The sequence below is a fragment of the Megalobrama amblycephala genome, linkage group LG6, assembly GCF_018812025.1.
Source record: "Megalobrama amblycephala isolate DHTTF-2021 linkage group LG6, ASM1881202v1, whole genome shotgun sequence".
Lineage (NCBI taxonomy): Eukaryota > Metazoa > Chordata > Actinopteri > Cypriniformes > Xenocyprididae > Megalobrama > Megalobrama amblycephala.
In genome coordinates this window covers 45514138-45537308 of record NC_063049.1, presented here as the reverse complement: position 1 = coordinate 45537308, position 23171 = coordinate 45514138, and the positions used below count along the sequence as shown (strand labels likewise).

At 35.6% G+C, this 23171-nt stretch overlaps 1 protein-coding gene across 11 annotated transcripts in view; it reads left to right on the top strand.

The window, feature by feature from the left end:
* frmpd4 (FERM and PDZ domain containing 4) overlaps positions 1-23171 on the top strand; it is a 73972-nt gene that overhangs the window by 29126 nt on the left and 21675 nt on the right. For 8 of the 11 annotated variants that reach the window (XM_048194851.1, XM_048194852.1, XM_048194859.1 and 5 more), the window contains exon 2: positions 4648-4767. In XM_048194851.1, coding sequence (XP_048050808.1) covers positions 4648-4767 — 120 coding nt within the window. Of the gene's footprint in view, positions 1-2863; positions 2984-4647; positions 4768-6701; positions 6817-7015; positions 7057-23171 lie in introns of those variants that run through there. The other 3 variants (XM_048194858.1, XM_048194862.1, XM_048194861.1) reach the window with 3 other exon arrangements.

Here is a 23171-nt window from a genome sequence, read left to right as displayed (position 1 = left end):
CTAAGTTTACATCTCAAAATTTTGATGTTTTTTTGTTCAGAATTCTAAGCTTAAATCTCTTAATCTTGACATTTTTTTTGTTCGGAATTCTAAGTTTACATCTCGTAAATTTTAATTTTTGTTCGGAATTCTAAGTTTACAACTCACAATTTTGACATTTTTCTGTTCAGAATTCTAAGTTTAAATCTCTCAATCTTGACATTTTTTTGTTCGGAATTCTAAGTTTAAATCTCTTAATCTTGACATTTTTCTGTTCGGAATTCTAAGTTTAAATCTCTTAATCTTGACATTTTTTTGTTCGGAATTCTAAGTTTACATCTCAATTTTGAGTTTTTTTTGTTCGGAATTCTAAGTTTAAATCTCTCAATCTTGACATTTTTTTGTTCGGAATTCTAAGTTTACATCACAAAATTTTGACATTTTTCTGTTCGGAATTCTAAGCTTAAATCTCTCAATCTTGACTTTTTTTTTTTTGTTCAGAATTCTAAGTTTACATCTCAAAATTTTGATGTTTTTTTGTTTGGAATTCTAAGTTTACAACTCGCAATTTTGACATTTTTCTGTTCAGAATTCTAAGTTTAAATCTCTCAATCTTGACATTTTTTTGTTCGGAATTCTAAGTTTACATCTCAAAATTTTGACATTTTTCTGTTCGGAATTCTAAGCTTAAATCTCTCAATCTTGACTTTTTTTGTTCAGAATTCTAAGTTTACATCTCAAAATTTTGATGTTTTTTGTTTGAAATTCTAGGTTTACATCTCAAAATTTTTACATTTGTCTGTTTGGAATTCTAAATTTAAATCTCTCAATCTTGACATTTTTCTGTTCGGAATTCTAAGCTTAAATCTCTCAATCTTGACATTTTTTTTTTGTTCAGAATTCTAAGTTTACATCTCAAAATTTTGATGTTTTTTTGTTCAGAATTCTAAGTTTACATCTTGTAATTTTGATTCTATAATCATTTAAACCTCATGTTTTTCAAATCCTGATTTTTGTAGACCACAGAAATGTAAAGCATAATGTCTTTTCTTTGCAAAGTAATAATTATTTTAATTATTATAACGGTAGACCATATGACCTGTGAATGATGTTCCAAGTCTTCTGAAGTCATACAATAGCTTACAAAAAAAAAAAAAAAAGGTCATACACCAGGTTTGTAATGAGAATTTGGAGGGAAAATGTGCTTAATTGTCATGAGAATAAAGTCACAGTGGAATGATTTTAATGGTCCTAAAAATAGGCTTCACAGGGACTGCCGGTGTTCTTTAGTCGGCCTGTATGATTTCTGCACCTGTAGAACTTAAACATCTACAATATTCTACACACACCCAACACCTGCACACTCATTAAGTTAGTTTTATCTCGTTATAGTTGTGTATTGTTTTTGGTTTAATTGATGATGCTTTCAGCTCCAGTAAGTCTGTCGTGTTCTCAGCTTTGAAACATTTTACTATGTTTAAATCCATTCCAGTATCTGCTGCCTCTGCTTTTTATGCTACAGAATTACTTTACTTTCAGAATAATGCTTTATTTAAGCAAGATGTTGCCACAATGTTTTAAAATGAAGATGACTTGTTAAGACAAAAGATGCCTATATATATATATATATATATATATATATATATATATATATATATATATATATATATATATATGCTGTACTACTGTACAAAAGTTTGGGGCCAGTAGGTTTAGTTTCAAAGGAATTGATACCTTTATTCAGCAAGAATGCATTAAACTGATCAAAAGTAAAGACATTTATAATGTTACAAAATATTCTATTTTAAATAAATGCTGTTCTTTTGGACTTTCTATTCATCAAAGAATCCTGAAATAAAATGTATGACGGTTTTCACAAAAATGTGAACTGTTTTCAACACTGATAATAATCATAAATGTTTCTTGAGCATCAAATCATCATATTAGAATGACTTCTGAAGGATCATGTGACACTGAAGACTGGAGTAATGATGCTGAAAATTCAGCTTTGATCACAGGAATAAATTACACTTTACTATATATTCATATAGAAAACAGCTTTTTTACACTGGAATAATATTTCACATTTTTTTTACTGTATTTTTGATCAAATATATCCAGCCGTGGTGATCAGAAGAGACTTCTAACTAGACTGAGAAGTCAAGTCACCTTTATTCATAAAGAGCTTTTAACAATGCACATTGTGTCAAAGCAGCTTTACAGCGATAACAGGTAAATAATTTTGGCTGCACAGCAGCTCTTAAAGAAAATGGTGTCATTGTCCAGCTTAAGTAAATTGATATTCCGTTGTAAAAAATCAATAGTTATTAATTTAGTTTGCATACAATGGTGTTAATGCAGACAGATCAAAAACATTGATGAATGTCAAGTGTCCCCAACTAAGCAAGCCAAAGGTGACAGCGGAAAGGAACCCAAAATATGACAGCAAAATATGACTGTTCATTTATTATGGATCAGTTTGGGAGTTTTCAGAGCTTTCTTGCATGCGTAAAACACACAAACACAGTACAGTTCCTCCTTACAGGAGGTGCGTTTAAATAATAAATGCAAAGAACCTTGTTACAAGCCAGAAAAGCTTCTAAAAGTGCATTTTGTCATTCATCCAATAACTAGATTCTGTCTAGCAAAAGTTTCAGCGTGTGCATCAGTTTATGAAGATGTCTCTATGGCATTTTAAGCCTTGGAATTTTATTACTGTAATTTAGTTACTTGGTTTCATCTCTGACAGACTGAAGCTCATTTAAGATCATATTCCTGTCTGCATCCTGCTGTTTTTGTCTGATATCATTATATAAAATCGATTTAAAAAAATTGCTTTCAGCTTTTTTTCTACTAGGTCTATGTGAATATTTAATATACTGCCCAGCCTTGTTCTGAACTTTCCATTTTTAAAAACAGCTTAAAACATGAGGCCAGTGTTTTTATTTTAAGAAGCAGTTTTGCTTCAATGCATCATCATCTATATTTCCAGTTATCTTTTCAGGTGGGTGTTTGGATTCTGTAACTATTTGTGCTGCACTTTATTGTAAATGTAGCCCTTGAGCTTGTGAGTCACGTATACTTTCAGTAATCTGGTGTATGATGTTGGTGCACGAACACGGCTTTGATCAAACGGCCCACTGGATATCAGGCTTTCTAAGGAATCTGCCGGCGGTTCAGCATAAGATAGATTTCACGGCACTTAGCGTACAAGACTGAAGCATGACAATCTTGAGGCTTGCATGATTGCATTACATAATAAATGTAATTAAATCACAGACACAAATGAAGTCCAGGCGGTTATCGGTTAATATTCTGCAGATTTAGTGAGGAGGAGAAAGACCTCCTACTGTAACGCTCTACGGCTAATAACTCCATATATGTGCTGTTATAATATGTTCACAATTTCACACTCAGAATAAAAAAGAAAAAAAAGCAATATTAGAAGTAGGGCTAAATATAAATCAAATTGCTGTTTTTCCCCTTTATTTATTTATTTATTTATTTATTTATTTACAATTTAAAATGCAAAGCTCCAGACTTGCAAAATGCGGCTCTCGTAGGAACTGAGTCCCTGTAACATGATGAATCACTTTGGGATTTCATAATTTCTCTTTTCATAATTGATTAACTTTGCTACATTAACAGTTACTGAATTGAATCAACATTGAACTGAATTGAGTTGAATAATGACAGTTGAATAACTGAATTGTGCAGAATTGAATTTTTCATAATTGAACTTTGCAACATTGACATTGTTATTGAACTAAATTGAATCAACACTGATCTGAATGGACCTGGATAATAACATTATCTTACATTTCAGCTGTAAAGCAGCTCTTAAAAGACAATGTCATTATTCAGCTCAATTCAGTTCAGTGTTGATTCAGTTTAATAACACTGTCGATGTTCAATTATGAAACAACTTCAATTTCAGATGTAAAGCAGCTCTGCAGTAGTTTCATAATTGAACTTTGCAACATTGACATTATTGAACTGAACTGAATCAACATTAAACTGAATCAATGATAGCTGAACAACTGAATTGAGCCGAATAATTGAAGTAATTTCGTAATTGTTGAACTTTGCAGCATTGACATTGTTATTGAACTAAATTGAATAATCATTGAACTGAATTGAGCTGAATAATGACACTGTCTTCAATTTCAGCTGTAAAGCAGCTCTTAAAAGACAATGATGTTATCATTTAGCTCAATTCAGTTCAATGTTAATTCAGTTCAATAGCGGTGTCTGTTCAATTATGAAACAACTTCACTTTCAGATGTAAAGCAGCTCTGCAATAGTTTCAAAATTCAACTTTGCAACATTGACATTATTGAACTGAACTGAATCAACATTAAACTGAATCAAGCTGTATAATGATAGCTGAACTACTGAATTGTGCAGAATTGAATTTTTCATAATTGAACTTTGCAACATTGACATTGTTATTGAACTAAATTGAATAATCATTGAACTGAATTGAGCTGAATAATGACACTGTCTTAACTTTCAGATGTGAAGCAGCTCTACTGTAGTTTCATTCGATTTTCATGTCTATTTTTGTGAGGCTGCTTTGAAACAATCAGCTTAAACAGAAGTGACCTGATGTAAAGTGGCGCTGGATTGACACCATCTCTAAATGTTTCTCTTGCGTTTTCCTTGTAGCCACAGGACCAAACCCTCCAGCTGTCCGCCGTCGGCCCCCGGGAGTTGGGCTCCCACACAGGGGCCCCCCAATGGCTGGGAGATGGCGTCCTCTAGAGAGGCCCGCGACTGCTACGGCAAGTAAGTGTGTTGTGCATTCAGCGTTCCTCTCATTGCAGATGTACGCAAAGCTTCAGCTTGACTGAACCCGGGACGTTCCCTCCCGAATACTGATTCTGTCCTCGCCGCACTGCACTCAGAGCAGCCTGAGACTGAACACTTGTGAGTGTGAGAGCGACACCGGCTTTGGTCTGCTCAAAGCTGGAGTGAAGCTTCTCTCGCTGCTGACAGGGTGAACGCAGCTCATTTGCATGCCGAAACTTGCGCCGGCCTTCTGAAGTGACAAACAGACACTAATACTGCTTTTCCTTTACACTACTGATGTGAGATCAGATCTGAGGATGAAGAAGAACTTGCGCGGCCACACGCTTTGGGGTTTTTCTGTTTCTGTTCGCTGATACGATATATCGCGATACTGAACATGCACGGTATTGGCACTTTGAAATATCGTAAATAATTCTTTATTACAAATTATTTAGATTTTTAGAATACATTTTTATTGCATGAATGCGGTGTCAAAAATTGCACTTACAGAACAGCAGAAATGCTGCCATAAACGAAGCCGGCTGTGCCTCAGCAGTATTTAAGTGTTTCAAACAGACATTCTAGTTATTCATCACAGCACCAAATGCATAAAGACTTAAACGATTAATTCACTTCAGAATTAAAATTTCCTGGTAATTTACTCACCCCCATGTCATCCAAGATGTTCATGGCTGTCTTTCTTCATTTAAAGAGAAATGAAGGAAAACATTCCAGGATTTTTCTCCATATAGTGGACTTCACTGGGGTTCAACGGGTTGAAGGTCCAAATGTCAGTTTCAGTGCAGCTTCAAAGAGCTCTACATGATCCCAGACGAGGAATAAGAGTCTTATCTAGAGAAACCATCGGACATTTTATTAAAAAAATAAACATTATATACTTTTTAACCACAAATGCTCGTCTTGCACTGCTCTGTGATGCTCCACGCATGACGTAATCATGTTGGAAAGGTCACTCGTGACGTAGGCGGAAGTATTGATCCAGTGTTTACAAAGAGAACGTCAAAGATGAAGTCAAACAACCTTTACAAAAAAAGGTAAAACAACGTTATTGGACAATTTTGAAGTTGACTTTGAAGTACTTCCTCCTACATCACGCGTGACCTTTCCAACATGATTACGTCATGCGTGGAGCATCACAGAGCAGTGCAAGACGAGCATTTGTGGTTAAAAAGTATATAATGTTTATTTTTTTTAGAAAATGTCCGATGGTTTCTCTAGATAAGACTCTTATTCCTCGTCTGGGATCATGTAGAGCTCTTTGAAGCTGCACTGAAACTGACATTTGGACCTTCAACCCGTTGAACCCCAGTGAAGTCCACTATATGGAGAAAATCCTGGAATGTTTTCCTTAATTTCTCTTCAACTGAAGAAAGGAAGACATAAATATTATCAGGAGTAAATTATCAGGGAATTTTAATTTTGAACTGATCTAATCCTTTAAGTTTTATCTTAATTCCTAACCGTGATTAAAGCTTCAGCGATTATTGTGATATGAAAATTTGAAACCTTCACATGCCTAATTGATGGAAACATGAGCTTCTGGGAAAATTGCACAAAAAGTTAAGAAAAACAGCAATGAAATAGTAGAAAGGCTGAAATATTTTCTAGAAAATCTTCGAAAAATATTTTTTCACAGTGTACTATATTAGGGGTTGCATTTGTTTTTCTAAATTGCTGCTCTGTGGACGTCTTTGCTGTTAGGGTTTGACAGGTTAGTGTGATCCTGTTATTATATGATCTATATAATCATTTTAGAACATTATCTTTGTGTTCTGGTCTCCTCCCTCGCTTCTCGGCTCCTCGTGTTTCTGTTCGTGGTGACTGTGAAAGCGTCTTGTTGTTGTTTATTTCTAATTATCCAGCAGAGGGAGGGGTTTGTCACACTTGGGTTGCGGGGTTTTGTCCAGGGCCACTTATGTAAGAATGAAACGCAACCTTCTGCACATCAGATGCAGGACACCGCGAGCAGGAAGCTTCCCGTTGGGTCTGTCTTCTTCCTTGGCCGAGATGCAGCTTCATCCTCGGGTGTGTAATAATTTATGCTTTTGCGTCGTTATGAAAGTGTTTTCTTGAGTCAAACCATATAAGAAATCACTGTTTATGAAATATTCTCCTCGAATATACCAGATTTGTGTTTGTTTGCTGCGGCATGTGATGTTTCCAGGAGATTCACGGGCTGCTGGACGGGTGCGGTGAGGATCTTAGGGAGGTACACTGTAAAGGGCACTAGCTGAATCTGATGATACTCACTGATTCATTTCTGAGGTCTGTTCATGTCAGTCAATCATTCTTAAATAAAGTTAAAGAACATAACATCTCCAGTTTCCTTGTTACATCTGATTTTGTTGTGTGTTTTAATGCATTAAGCTTTCTAAAAGTGTGTTCAGTGAATAGATGCGTATTATAACTGTGGTTATAATTTTTCATGAGATCATACAATGCATTATAAGGTGCATAATTCAAAATGCTTCATAATGCATTATTTATAAAGTCTTTAAGTAACCCAGTTCTACGGATGATGTTTTGCTTTCCTTTCTCACGCTCGTGCTGTGATTGGATGCTGTCTCCTAGTCTTAAAATAGAAGCAACATCTTCAAAATAAAGAAAATGAAAGAACTCCGCTGCTCAGCACAACTGTTAACTGCTCGGGGCTTTTAGGGATGTGATATCTGAACCTCTCGTTCTGTAGCCGGGTCGCAGTGGACGTGACGCCGGGAGGCTTCGTTGTGCAACACGAGTGAATTATGAAGATGAAGCTGAACTCTGTGTTTGTTGGTCTGAGCCGTGAATCTAGCATGCGACACTGAGCGGTGAATAATCTGCAGTCAGTCGGTGCGAGTCTGTCCTGACAGACAGCGTGTGGGTGAGCTGAGGATTTTATGACCGGCTTTTGTGTCACGTGGATTCAGATCACAGCAGACGCAACATGCAGGGTTTTTGTAACATGCGATTGAGTGTTAAGCGTGTGATTTATTAGTCTCCTTTATAGCTGGATATTTGCCATTAAATCTGGACCTCATTGAGTGTATTAGTGCCACCCACTTTTTGAGTGGCGCTGGTTCCGGGAGTATTTTTTCCATTCATTTCTCCCATAGGGATTTCAGAAGAAGGTCTTGGTTAAAGCGTTTTAAGCCATGAACCAAAGCTATGAGGAGAATCACAACACTATACTCTAAAAATGCTGGGTTAAAAACAACTCATGGACAAACCCAGCTGTTTGGGTTGCTTTAACACAGAGATCGGGTCGTTTTAACACAGAGATTGGGTCGTTTTAACAAAGAGATCGAGTTGTTTTAACACAGAGATTGGGTCGTTTTAACACAGAGATTGGGTCATTTTAACACAGAGATTGGGTCGTTTTAACACAGAGATCGGGTCGTTTTAACACAGAGATCGGGTCGTTTTAACACAGAGATCGAGTTGTTTTAACACAGAGATCGAGTTGTTTTAACACAGAGATTGGGTCGTTTTAACACAGTGATTGGGTCGTTTTAACACAGGGATGAGTCGTTTTAACACAGAGATTGGGTCGTTTTAACACAGAGATTGGGTCGTTTTAACACAGAGATCGGGTCGTATTAACACAGTGATTGGGTCGTATTAACACAGTGATTAGGTCGTTTTAACACAGTGATTGGGTCGTTTTAACACAGAGATTGGGTCGTTTTAACACAGTGATTGGGTCGTATTAACACAGTGATTGGGTCGTTTTAACACAGAGATCGAGTCGTTTTAACACAGAGATTGGGTCGTATTAACACAGTGATTGGGTCGTTTTAACACAGAGATCGAGTCGTTTTAACACAGAGATTGGGTTGTTTTAACACAGAGATTGGGTTGTTTTAACACAGAGATTGGGTTGTTTTAACACAGTGATTGGGTCGTTTTAACACAGTGATTGGGTCGTTTTAACACAGAGATCGGGTTGTATTAACACAGTGATTGGGTCATATTAACACAGTGATTGGGTCATTTTAACACAGAGATCGAGTCGTTTTAACACAGAGATTGGGTTGTTTTAACACAGAGATTGGGTTGTTTTAACACAGAGATTGGGTCGTTTTAACACAGAGATTGGGTCGTTTTAACACAGAGATCGGGTCGTTTTAACACAGAGATTGGGTCGTTTTAACACAGAGATCGAGTTGTTTTAACACAGTGATTGGGTCGTATTAACACAGAGATCGGGTTGTATTAACACAGTGATTGGGTCGTATTAACACAGTGATTGGGTCATTTTAACACAGAGATCGAGTCGTTTTAACACAGAGATCGAGTTGTTTTAACACAGAGATTGGGTCGTTTTAACACAGAGATTGGGTCGTTTTAACACAGAGATTGGGTCGTTTTAACACAGTGATTGGGTCGTTTTAACACAGAGATCGAGTTGTTTTAACACAGAGATTGGGTCGTTTTAACACAGAGATTGGGTTGTTTTAACACAGCGATTGGGTCGTTTTAACACAGAGATTGAGTCGTTTTAACACAGAGATCGGGTCGTTTTAACACAGAGATTGGGTCGTTTTAACACAGAGATTGGGTCGTTTTAACAGAGATCGGGTCGTTTTAACACAGAGATTGGGTCGTTTTAACACAGAGATCGAGTTGTTTTAACACAGAGATTGGGTCGTTTTAACACAGAGATCGAGTTGTTTTAACACAGAGATTGGGTCGTTTTAACACATAGATTGGGTCGTTTTAACACAGTGATTGGGTCGTATTAACACAGTGATTAGGTCGTTTTAACACAGTGATTGGGTTGTTTTAACACAGAGATTGGGTTGTTTTAACACAGACATTGGGTCGTTTTAACACAGAGATCGGGTTGTATTAACACAGTGATTGGGTCGTATTAACACAGTGATTGGGTCGTTTTAACACAGAGATCGAGTCGTTTTAACACAGAGATTGGGTTGTTTTAACACAGAGATTGGGTCGTTTTAACACAGAGATCGAGTCATTTTAACACAGAGATTGGGTTGTATTAACACAGTGATTGGGTCGTATTAACACAGTGATTGGGTCGTTTTAACACAGAGATCGAGTCATTTTAACACAGAGACTGGGTTGTTTTAACACAGCGATTGGGTCGTTTTAACACAGAGATTGGGTTGTTTTAACACAGCGATTGGGTCGTTTTAACACAGGGATGAGTCGTTTTAACACAGAGATCGGGTCGTTTTAACACAGAGATTGGGTTGTTTAAACACAGAGATCGGGTCGTATTAACACAGTGATTGGGTCGTATTAACACAGTGATTAGGTCGTTTTAACACAGTGATTGGGTCGTTTTAACAGAGATTGGGTCGTTTTAACACAGTGATTGGGTCGTATTAACACAGTGATTGGGTCGTTTTAACACAGAGATCGAGTCGTTTTAACACAGAGATTGGGTTGTTTTAACACAGAGATTGGGTTGTTTTAACACAGTGATTGGGTCGTTTTAACACAGAGATTGGGTTGTTTTAACACAGAGATCGGGTTGTTTTAACACAGAGATTGGGTTGTTTTAACACAGAGATCGGGTTGTTTTAACACAGTGATTGGGTCGTTTTAACACAGAGATTGGGTTGTTTTAACACAGAGATCGGGTTGTTTTAACACAGAGATTGGGTTGTTTTAACACAGAGATCGAGTCGTTTTAACACAGTGATTGGGTCGTTTTAACACAGAGATTGGGTTGTTTTAACACAGAGATTGGGTTGTTTTAACACAGAGATTGGGTTGTTTTAACACAGTGATTGGGTCGTTTTAACACAGAGATTGGGTTGTTTTAACACAGAGATCGGGTTGTTTTAACACAGAGATTGGGTTGTTTTAACACAGAGATCGAGTCGTTTTAACACAGAGATTGGGTCGTTTTAACACAGAGATTGGGTCGTTTTAACACAGAGATTGGGTCGTTTTAACACAGTGATTGGGTCGTTTTAACACAGAGATCGAGTCGTTTTAACACAGAGATTGGGTTGTTTTAACACAGAGATTGGGTCGTTTTAACACAGAGATCGGGTTGTATTAACACAGTGATTGGGTCGTATTAACACAGAGATTGGGTCGTTTTAACACAGTGATTGGGTCGTATTAACACAGTGATTGGGTCGTTTTAACACAGAGATCGAGTCGTTTTAACACAGAGATTGGGTTGTTTTAACACAGAGATTGGGTTGTTTTAACACAGAGATTGAGTTGTTTTAACACAGTGATTGGGTCGTTTTAACACAGTGATTGGGTCGTTTTAACACAGAGATTGGGTTGTTTTAACACAGAGATCGGGTTGTATTAACACAGTGATTGGGTCGTATTAACACAGTGATTGGGTCATTTTAACACAGAGATCGAGTCGTTTTAACACAGAGATTGGGTTGTTTTAACACAGAGATTGGGTTGTTTTAACACAGAGATTGGGTCGTTTTAACACAGAGATCGGGTTGTATTAACACAGTGATTGGGTCGTATTAACACAGTGATTGGGTCGTTTTAACACAGAGATCGAGTCATTTTAACACAGAGATCGGGTTGTTTTAACACAGAGATTGGGTTGTTTTAACACAGAGATTGGGTCGTTTTAACACAGAGATCGAGTCGTTTTAACACAGAGATTGGGTTGTATTAACACAGTGATTGGGTCGTATTAACACAGTGATTGGGTCGTTTTAACACAGAGATCGAGTCGTTTTAACACAGAGATTGGGTTGTATTAACACAGTGATTGGGTCGTATTAACACAGTGATTGGGTCGTTTTAACACAGAGATCGAGTCATTTTAACACAGAGACTGGGTTGTTTTAACACAGCGATTGGGTCGTTTTAACACAGAGATTGGGTTGTTTTAACACAGCGATTGGGTCGTTTTAACACAGGGATGAGTCGTTTTAACACAGACATCGGGTCGTTTTAACACAGAGATTGGGTCGTTTTAACACAGAGATTGGGTTGTTTTAACACAGAGATTGGGTTGTATTAACACAGAGATCGAGTCGTTTTAACACAGAGATTGGGTTTTTTTAACACAGAGATTGGGTTGTTTTAACACAGAGATTGGGTTGTTTTAACACAGAGATTGGGTCGTTTTAACACAGAGATTGGGTTGTATTAACACAGTGATTGGGTCGTTTTAACACAGAGATCGAGTCGTTTTAACACAGAGATCGGGTTGTTTTAACACAGAGATTGGGTTGTTTTAACACAGAGATTGGGTCGTTTTAACACAGAGATCGAGTCGTTTTAACACAGAGATTGGGTTGTATTAACACAGTGATTGGGTCGTATTAACACAGTGATTGGGTCGTTTTAACACAGAGATCGAGTCATTTTAACACAGAGACTGGGTTGTTTTAACACAGCGATTGGGTCGTTTTAACACAGAGATTGGGTTGTTTTAACACAGCGATTGGGTCGTTTTAACACAGGGATGAGTCGTTTTAACACAGAGATCGGGTCGTTTTAACACAGAGATCGAGTCGTTTTAACACAGAGATTGGGTTGTTTTAACACAGAGATTGGGTTGTTTTAACACAGAGATTGAGTTGTTTTAACACAGTGATTGGGTCATTTTAACACAGTGATTGGGTCGTTTTAACACAGAGATTGGGTTGTTTTAACACAGAGATTGGGTTGTTTTAACACAGAGATTGAGTTGTTTTAACACAGTGATTGGGTCATTTTAACACAGTGATTGGGTCGTTTTAACACAGAGATTGGGTTGTTTTAACACAGAGATCGGGTTGTATTAACACAGTGATTGGGTCGTATTAACACAGTGATTGGGTCATTTTAACACAGAGATCGAGTCGTTTTAACACAGAGATTGGGTTGTTTTAACACAGAGATTGGGTTGTTTTAACACAGAGATTGGGTTGTTTTAACACAGAGATCGAGTCGTTTTAACACAGAGATTGGGTTGTATTAACACAGAGATTGGGTCGTATTAACACAGTGATTGGGTCGTTTTAACACAGAGATCGAGTCGTTTTAACACAGAGATCGGGTTGTATTAACACAGTGATTGGGTCGTATTAACACAGTGATTGGGTCGTTTTAACACAGAGATCGAGTCATTTTAACACAGAGATTGGGTTGTTTTAACACAGAGATTGGGTTGTTTTAACACAGAGATTGGGTTGTTTTAACACAGGGATGAGTCGTTTTAACACAGAGATCGGGTCGTTTTAACACAGAGATTGGGTCGTTTTAACACAGAGATTGGGTTGTTTTAACACAGAGATTGAGTCGTTTTAACACAGTGGTTGGGTCAAATGTTTGACCCAACCTGCTGGGTAGTTTTATTTAACTCAACTATTCTTTAAAAATTACTGTTTTCCTTGCTTAAAATGAACCCAAAATATGCTGGAAATTAACATTTATTGATATGTTTAATTAATAATAATTAAACGATAAACATTTATTAAATTGCTTATTAATAAATGTTCACCTTTTGATTATTATTGTTTCCTCTAGTAATTATGTGTCTGATTTTTAATTTCCAACATACTTTGGGTTAATTTTAAGCCAGACATATAGTCATTTTAAAACAATAGTTGAGTTAAATAAAACTGCCCAACAGGTTGGGTCAAACATTTAACCCAACCGCTGGGTTAAAACAACCCAATTGCTGGGTTTGTCCATATTTAACCCAACTTGGGCTGTTTTTAACCCAGCATTTTTTTTAGTGTACAAACTGATTTGAAGCAAAAAAAAAAGTATTTGAAAATCTGTGAACTTAACGGCTTTAGTGAGGGAAAGAACTACAATCCCATGAAGCATTGTGAAAAGGCATAATCAAATTAAATATAAAACTGCTCATTTAAAAATGTTGAGTATATATGTAAAGACAATATATTTTAAGTATATTAAAAAATATATTAAAATATTTAAGTATTTTGAGAGTGTAGGGCAGGGGTGTCCAAACTCGCTCCTGGAGGGCCACTGTCTTGCAGAGTTTAGATCTAACTTGCCTCAACACACCTGTCTGGAAGTGTCTAGTATGCCTTGATTAGCTGGTTCAGGTGTGTTTAGTGTTTAATTAGCTCAACTCTGCAGGACACTGGCCCTCCAGGAGCAGGACTGGACACCCGTGGTGTGGGGAGACAGAACTTATCACATTACCATTCATGGTGCTTCATGGGAGTGTGTGAAGCTAATGAGATCTTTTAGTGCGTTTTGCTTGTTTCGACTCTGATTGGTGGGATTTTCTGTAAAGCATCATGGGTGATGTAGTTTTTCACCATGAATTCTGCAGAAATAAGCTGAAATAATGCAAGCTGACAGCTTCAACAGAAGCAAACACCATCGATTAACAACCTCATAGCTCTCAGAAGGGCTGACTTTACAGGTTTATAAGTTATCGTTAAAAATCAGAAGAGACTGACTGACTTGGTGGAAAAGCAAGTTACGTTTTACAAGAAAATACTATATCAGTCTTTCTACTTCAAAACTGTTTAATTCAGTGTTTTACTTGTTGTTTATTTGCAAAATTTAAGTGAAAATGTTTCCAAATTTTCCAAATTCCACCTTTTATTTTTCTCGGTGTATGAGTTTTTGTTTTTGCATGCTGTGTGGGTTTGTGGTTTTGTGAAATTGTTAATTGCACAGAATAAGCCCTGCTTATTTCACAGATACGCCAAATACGCTGTTCTGCTCATCAAAATCTAGTTGCTGATCCTGGACCTTGTTTCGAGTGTTTTGTAGCTAAAGAGAGATCTGATCTTGGCCAGCTGGATCAGCGCCTCCTTTAAATCCTGCAATCCTTCTCTATTAGTGCAGCGGAGCATTTATAATTAGAGTATAGAGAGAAATTAGAGCGCTTGCGTCGTCTTTAAGTAAGACAGTTTTCAAACCCTGTTCGAGTCTAGAAAATGAAAATGAAATGTCTGCACATTGGGTTTCTGCTATCATTTCACACACTTCCAATCAAATAAACAGACCACAGTTTACATAAGAGACACACGGGCTGTGTTCCAAAACCTACTAGACGGCCTACGCACGCTCACGCTCGCTACACAAACTACACCACGGATTTTTATTTCATAGATGAGCATTTCTATGTACCTTTTACATACGTTTTAATTTGTAATTATAGTTAATCAATCAGTTGAGAGTTATGAATGTCTAAAATAGTTTTTGCAAGACACTATTTACTTTATGTCGATTGCATATATCATATTTTCTAGAAAATGAAATGGCATGAATAGATGCATTTGGTCAGTTTTGTGTTGTTATCTTGGCTCTAACTAACACTAACTGCATTCAAATCAATTATGCATCAAGTTTCCCGTGTCTGTTGGTGTAATGCACAGGGCTGCTGTCTGTGGAGAGTGTTTGAAATGAGGTTTTATTTGAGTTAAGGTGCTGGTTATGTAGGTGATAGACCTCTCAAAGAGCGATGAGAGCTTCTCCCAGTCGCCTCACCTGGTTAATTTGATTGGTCAGGTAAGATGAGAGGCTGTAATGGCCCAGATGAGAGTCCATTAACCAGAAGCATTTAGCTGGAGCTTTTGACCGGAATAATTCACGTAACCAAATAAAAGCGCAATTATCAACCTCTCATGCCGGATCAGATTTGCTCCCTGCTGGTTGTCTGGAAAAATGCCGGTTCATAAAACAGTTTCTCAGCAGCAGCTTGTTTTGAGGAGGAAGTTGCAGTGAGTTTTGCGTGCTTGGTTTGGCATTTAGTCCCAACGCCGATGTGCTCTTTTGTCCGATTGTCGTTCACTTCCTGCGAGGGCATTTGTGATTGTGTCTTTTGTCTTGTGATGTGAATGTTTCAGATGAGTCATTTGAATAACGCCGTGACTCATCGCCACATCAAATCAGGCGACAGCCAGTGAAATCATGAATAATCATCATTCCAGGTCATTTGTGCTTTATTCACACGTCCGTCAAACAGGTGATGTGAGCTTATCGTCCACAAGTTCATTACAGTTTGGATTGTTCATTTTAGTACTTTGTCTGCTTGTGTATTGTTTTTCATAGATACATTTTCTATTTAATTTCATAGACCAAATAGTCTAAATTTGAAAAAGTAAAGAGGGTTTGAAAATGAAGATCACTCTACTGATGAGCCACTGCAGGAGAATCAGGCTGTTTATCATCTCTGTTTCGTCTGAAAGTAAAAGTTTATGAATTTTTCTTTTAGATAACATGTTGCTTTGTTTGAAAAAGAATGTGTAGTTTTTATACATTGCATATACAGTTTTGTGCAGTCATGAGTTGTAAGTTCAGAGGAATTCAATAATTCTCATATTATATGTTCTTATAAATTTAATATAATGATAGGGTTTTGTGTATTTCATATTATCAAAATTATTGATTATCGGTCGAACCGGGTCAACCAATGGAGTTCATCCTGGTAATTCTCATATTATATGTTCTTATAAATTACATATAATAATATATTCAAATAAAATTTCTCATAAATATTGATAAAAATATATGTTTTTAAATATATGTTCTTGTAATATTTTAAATTATTAATTAAATCATAGAAAAAACATTCAAAACTAAAAAAATGTGCATTCACTCATTAATGAGAAGTTACTTATCAGATACAATATGGCTTTAGTTGAAAAATATTAAGTTTTTATAATGTTATGTTCCATGCAAAAGGTGAATGCATTGCAAGGATAAAGATGCATGACACCATTTACATTTTCAGGCCAGGACAGTCATCAAAATATTCACTGTCTTTTGCGTATTTCATATTTTCCGGAAAATAAGTTGCACCTGAGCACAAGTCGAACTTTTAAATTTATCAGTATTTAGAACAGAAATGATAAATATAAGTAGAAAACAAACATAAATTAAAGTGGCATTCATAATAAATGACATTTATTACAAACAAAATTTATTTCAAGTGAAAATGAAACTACCAGCATGTGTGAACATGTTTTGCGTGCTTGTCTTTAATTGTGTTATATTGTTGCTTTGAAATGATAAAAAGATAAGCATTATTTATTATTCAGTGCCACAAAATGCATTGATTCAATGTTGATTTAGAGTTTGCTGTGTGAGATGTCTTATCCCACATTGATTAATTTAATTAGGGGTCAAGCGCTGAAGGTTCGATGGCATCTATTGTATCGTTGGCGCTCTTGTTATTCTTCTGCCCAGGTCGTCTATGGCAGCCCATGGAACCACTTGCAGGAAAGTATGAAATTTGGCACACTGATAGAGGACAGTCCCAACATTAACTACAGCAAATTTGGTGTGTCTAGATCAAACTCTCCACCACTTATCCAAATCTTCACTCATGTTTACGCTAATGACTTGTGAACCATAAGGGTTCAAAAACAAAATTTTCCGTCATGAAAATTTTCCTTCCAAAATTAGAAGATTGCTCCAATTTTCATGACAATCAGATCATCTTCAAACTATTCTGGCAAAAAGATATCAAAAGCTTTTTGTAAACCCAACCATTCTTGAATAATGCACAAACAAATTTGAAGAAGAGCATGCCAATTGCACGCTTTAGCATATTCTGTCATCGCAAGCATGACCTGAGGCTACATGCTGCGTTATTTTTGCTATTATGAAACTCCGTATGGGTCATCATCATCCTGAAGTAGCCTGAGAAATTTCGAGACCACGCCACCTAGTGGTGAAATCAAATATTCACATGCTAACTTTTGATGTGATGGACTTATTTTCATGGCAGTCATCTTCTTAGATTCCTTGCCGAGTCCAACGATACCAAAGTTTCGCCTTATGGTTTTTGCAACGTTGCGATGTAGTGTTAAAAAAATTTCACGATTATCTTCGAAACCATTAGTCTGATCGAGACAAAACCACTGTAAGAAATTTGGAAACATAAATCGTTGACTGTACGTTCAAGCCAAAATTTTGATAGTAAGTGGCAAAAAAATGCAATATAGTTGTGCAAGGGTCATTTTTGAAGTACTCATGTCTATAACTCCTAAAAGAAATGAGATATTTTCACCAAATTTGGCACACTTATTTATGGGCTCACTCTGAGGACAAATAAAAAAAGTGGTGGGATTGCGCCTGTTGGTGGTGCTGTAACTGAACAAAATATTAAATTGCCACTAACTACAATAAAGTACATGAAATAAAATGCTATATTTTACTGATGATTTTACTTTCTTTGTGCTTGGCCTCTTAATAGCTGCTTGCAGCTCTATTTGAACTTGCTTCTAGTTTTTCATCAACTGTGCATTATTTTCTACAGTTTTAAGTCAATAGTTTCCATCATAGTTTGAGTTTAAAATAATAACCCATCTATTCAGTCACCTGTTGATGAGTATAACAGTATGAAGACATTACGCTGGTCATCAGTGTCCGTGGCTCTCAAGACTTTGGGAAGCCAGCCATCTATAGCAGGTGGTCATGGTTGAAGATGAGGCGACGCATTTCCTGCATCCCATATGTTTTTCGCAGGGCTTGTGGTGTTAGAGTGATGGCACAAATCCCATTCATATTTTTATCTCCAGCGCTCGCCTCGCTGCGATCATCCAGCATTAACCTGGATCATTTGGTCGTCACTGCATGAATGCACTTAATATTCATGCATTTGACAAATGCATTTATCTAGAGAGATTTGCAGTGCGTTCAAGGTGTGCATTTTATTAGGACTGGATGGTGTGACAGTATTTACTTTGCAATGGTAAAAGTGTGTCAATTCATTTGCATGTGAGCAAGATGAATGAACATGGAATAACATGAATAATGAGCGTCAAATGAGTCAAGATGTGTTTTAAGGCAAGACTCTACAGGGATTTGAGATTTTGGTTCCATACTAAACAAGGAAAATGCACTTTTAAGTGTTTCATTTATTGCACTTTATCTATCTGCATCTGTATTAGTTATCATTTTTTTACTCTATTTCACCTGTATCGTCTTGCCTTGATGTAGCGAAGCAACGTTGCTACTATGAGCATCATAGGTGTGTATATTGGCTATTTTACAATGACTTTTTTGAGTAAAAACATGAGATTTTGCCCAAACCACCTTGAACCCACAAACTTGTGTCGCAGCATCCCAAATGTATGAAACAAAGACCCGTTAATGAACTAATGGCGCTTTACAGATCCGTTGCTTAACCTGCGTGTATCTGCGTTCCGCAGCGTCTCATGCACGACCTCTCGCGCTCTCGCCGTGGCTTGAAAGATTAATTGTAGCCCTTCGCGCTCCGCTGGAACATGTGTCGAGAATGATGGCGCTTCCTCGCCGCCTCCTTCAGCCCACGGCTTTAATTAGCTAACAACGTGCACAGAACTCACGCTTCAGAGACGAACAAATGCAAGATGATATAAAGAGTGAGCAATCGCTGAGCAACTAGCGCAGATTACATTAGTGAAACGCGAGAAGACGTGATGTAAAGGCCATTTGCTGGTTACCTGAGCGTAAAGCAGAAACATAATGTTGTTAAATTCTCAATAAAATCTTACGTTGAGTGATGAAATACAGATAATGGCTGCACATGGAGACCAAAGGCTGTGTTTTATTCAGAGGCGGACCATGACGGGAAGCTTTTTTAGCACTAATTCAAGAAGAGCAAACGATGTACATTAGATGTGTGCAACTACAGAAGATGTTCGGAAATGTACACTGTAAAAAGCTCCATCTACTCAATAAAATTGTAGCAACAGATTACAAGCAATATTATTAATTAAATTCAACATATAAGAATTGAGTTGGAATTAATCAAATGAATTCCTTAAAAGTCAACCATTTAAAATGTGTAAAATTAGCAAACACCATTACAAAAACCACAAACTGACATAAAAAGCAAAGAGTCAAACTGCCCAACTAAATGAAACACTGATCACCATACTGGTGACCAAACATTTTCAATAAAATCAACATCTAAACCTCTGTTAATTCTTGCGTTTCTCTTTCCTTCAGTGATTCTGCTTATCATCAGGTGTCTTTGGGTTTGGTAATAAAAAATAAATATTTATTTCTTAATTTATTTCTAAATGCCAGTTCTTAATTCATCTTTGACGTCTGTCCGTTATTCAGATATTTTTGTGTAAATAATATTTTACTTAAATTGTACTAATTTTAAACGGTAGACATTTAAGGAATTAATTTTGATTCATTCTAACTCAGAATTTAATTAATAATATTGCTTGTAATCTGTTGCCAAAATGTTATGTACATATAGCGTATTACTCTTTACAGTGTAGTTTTGCAAAAGTCTGCTTCTCAAAAACCAAGCTTTATAGCTATTCTTCAAAAATGATCAATTAACTGTGATTGTTTCTGCTGTAATTCTTCCGTTCACACTCACTCTGGTGTTTACATGCACTCATCTCGTAAATTAAATCATTCCAACTTGAACTGAAGGCAACATTAACACATCCAAAGTACAAAGTGTCTATTTTGTGACACATGTTGAAATGTTTGCCATGATTTTGTGGGCAGTTTTGTGATGACTTTAATGTTTTTAATTGTCCATTAAGTTTGTTTGTCCTAGTTTCATGTTTCCTCCTCATGAATAGAGCCGTAACGATATATTGGAAAAAAAAAACAAAAAACTGATAATGCAATATTTCGTTTTTCTGTGAAATACATTGAGATATGAAATAATACTGACTTGAATAGATACATTTATAAAGAATTATTCATTCTAGAATGATTTAAAGGGGACCTATTACGCCCCATTTTACAAGATGTAATATAAGTCACCATATTTGGGTGTGAGCAAAAACACGCCGTTTTTGTACGTGTCCCTTTAAATGCAAATGAGCTGCTGCTCCCGGCTGCATCTGTGTAAAAAATAAAAATAATTCTATACAACTGAAAAATTACTTTTTAACTCACTTTTTGGATTTGTGAAGCAAATTGTGGGCAAACAATTTGGGAAAAACTATTTTTACAATTTGTATTTTTACAATAACCAACTCAAACCTCTTTCATTAAGCATAAAATTATCAGTTTTTAAAAAGTTTTCATCGTCCTTATTCCCACTATTTTTGACCCATTCAATATGACTATAAAATGTGATTTTTGTAGTGCTCATCATTTAAAAAATATATAGACAAAGTGATAAATATATTGCAATAATAATAAACAGTATAAACATAAATAGTACAACTGTAAAATTACAATACTAATAACATGTCTTAATTTGCAAACGTTAAACTGCTTTCATTGTGGTGGTTTGCGGGCTAATAAACGTGTGCCTTGTGTTTCACAGTGTTCGTTTACACACGGTGCAGCGTTCAGACAAAACCTGTCCCTTTTCATCCAGTTATTCTGCAGATGGCGTGTTTCGTGTAGCGTGTTCCTGTGCGGTGACTCAACTCTGCCAGACGATGGCTTTGAATGATTACAGTGTGTAACCGGGTCATCAACATTTGCAGCAATTTCTTTCACTTGTAGCACTTCTTCTCATGAACCTTTTGTACTACAAAGTCATTGTTCACCTCCCCCTAAATTACGGTTCCCGGGAACCTTGAGAGCCGTGACAGCCGCAGCATTGATGTTCCTGCCGAGGCCAATCATCATTTCCACTGGGTTTTTACTATGTTGTGGCTGAATCAATCAAACCTCCCGTCTCAGGTGTTGCTGTTATGAAAGAGGTCAATCAGAGTTGTGTAATCCGGACACCTGAGGGAAAAACTGCATCCGCAAGCTTTCCTATATTCCTACTTCTTTAAAGAGTTTGAAAATGTTGCTGTTTGAACATGAAAAGCTCTGCACAGTTCCAGTTCTTCTCTATATCAGTGTTTCTGAACTCCATCTTGAGTTTTCTTCACAGTATTCCTCATTTAAATAATAATTTATGCGCAGAATAAAGGGGCGGGGCCTGGTTGAGTTAGTTAGTAGTGTGTTGAAACTGGCGGTTATGGTAAGGGGCGGGACATTTCCCAAACACCAATCACAACACACTGCTCCAGCCGACCAATCAGAGCACAGAAGGAGGGGCTTCATAGAGACAGGAAGTAAACAGAGCGTTACTGACAGAATATGAGGAGAATAATCAACCTGTTCTAGTAGAGCACAAAAAAGATTGAATCATGTTTGAATAACACCATCATGACATGAAATAAAATTAACTGACATAAAAACTTTTACTGAAATAAAATATTTAATATATATATATTTTTTATTTTTTATTTTTAAAAGTTTTTGAAAGAAATAAGATGGAATATTTATTGTTAAACCATAAAAATCCATTTTTGTTACTTGAAATAAACATTAACTGAGGCAAAATAAGATATAAAAACAATATGCAGCAGGATTATTATTATTAACTAAAATTAAAGCTAAAAACATAAAATATATATTTTTATTACTTGAAATAAAATAAACATTAACTGAAATAAAATGACTGGAAAAAAAACCATTTTATTTATTTTTAAAAAAAATTTAAATAAATAAGCAGGTCTAGATGGAATATGCAGCATTTTATTAATTTATTTATTCATTTTATTAAAATTAAAACCATACAAAGCAATTTTCGTTACTTGAAATAAAATATTGAAACAATGTAAGATAAACAAATTGCAGCAGGATTATTACCGGTAACTAAAATTAAAGCTAAAAACATTATTTTTGTTACTTGAAATAAAATAAACATGAACTGAAATACAAAAATACAAAAAACTGCAGCAGGATTATCATCAATAACTAAAATTATAGATAAATAAAAATCGGTTTCGTTACTTGAAATAAAATACATAAACATTAACTGAAATAAAGTGACTGAAAAAAAAAAAAAACATTTTATTTATTTTATTTTTTATTTTTTTTATTAATTTTATTAAAATTTAAACCATACAAATCAATTTTCGTTACTTGAAATAAAATATTGAAACAATGTAAGATAAACAAATTGCAGCAGGATTATTACCGTTAAATAAAATTAAAGCTAAAAACATAAAATATATATTTTTATTACTTGAAATAAAATAAACATTAACTGAAATAATCTAAAATATTAAAAAATATATATTTATATAGTTTATAGTTGTTGTTTTTTTAAAGAAATGAGTAAAAATAGACTAAATCTGCAGCTGGATAATAAAACTATAAACTTATTTTCATTTCTTTAAATAAAATAAACATTAACTAAAGCAAAATATTTTAAAAATCTGCAGCAGGATTATTATCATTAACTAAAATTAAAGTTAAAAACAAATAATTTTTGTTACTTGAAACAGAAATTTAAAAAAAATCAAAACTTATTTTTTTATTTCATCTAGTTGCCATGGTAACATTTCTATTTTCCATGTAGTTTAAAGTCAAGTAATAAAATAACTAACAAACTAAATAAATTAAAACTAATAGATAAAAACTGCAAAAAACACAAAAACAAAATGACTAAAACTTTAACTAAAATTAAAGTAAAATCATGACATCAAAACCTTTTCACAATAACGTCTACTGAATGAACTGATCAGAAATAAGCCATGAAC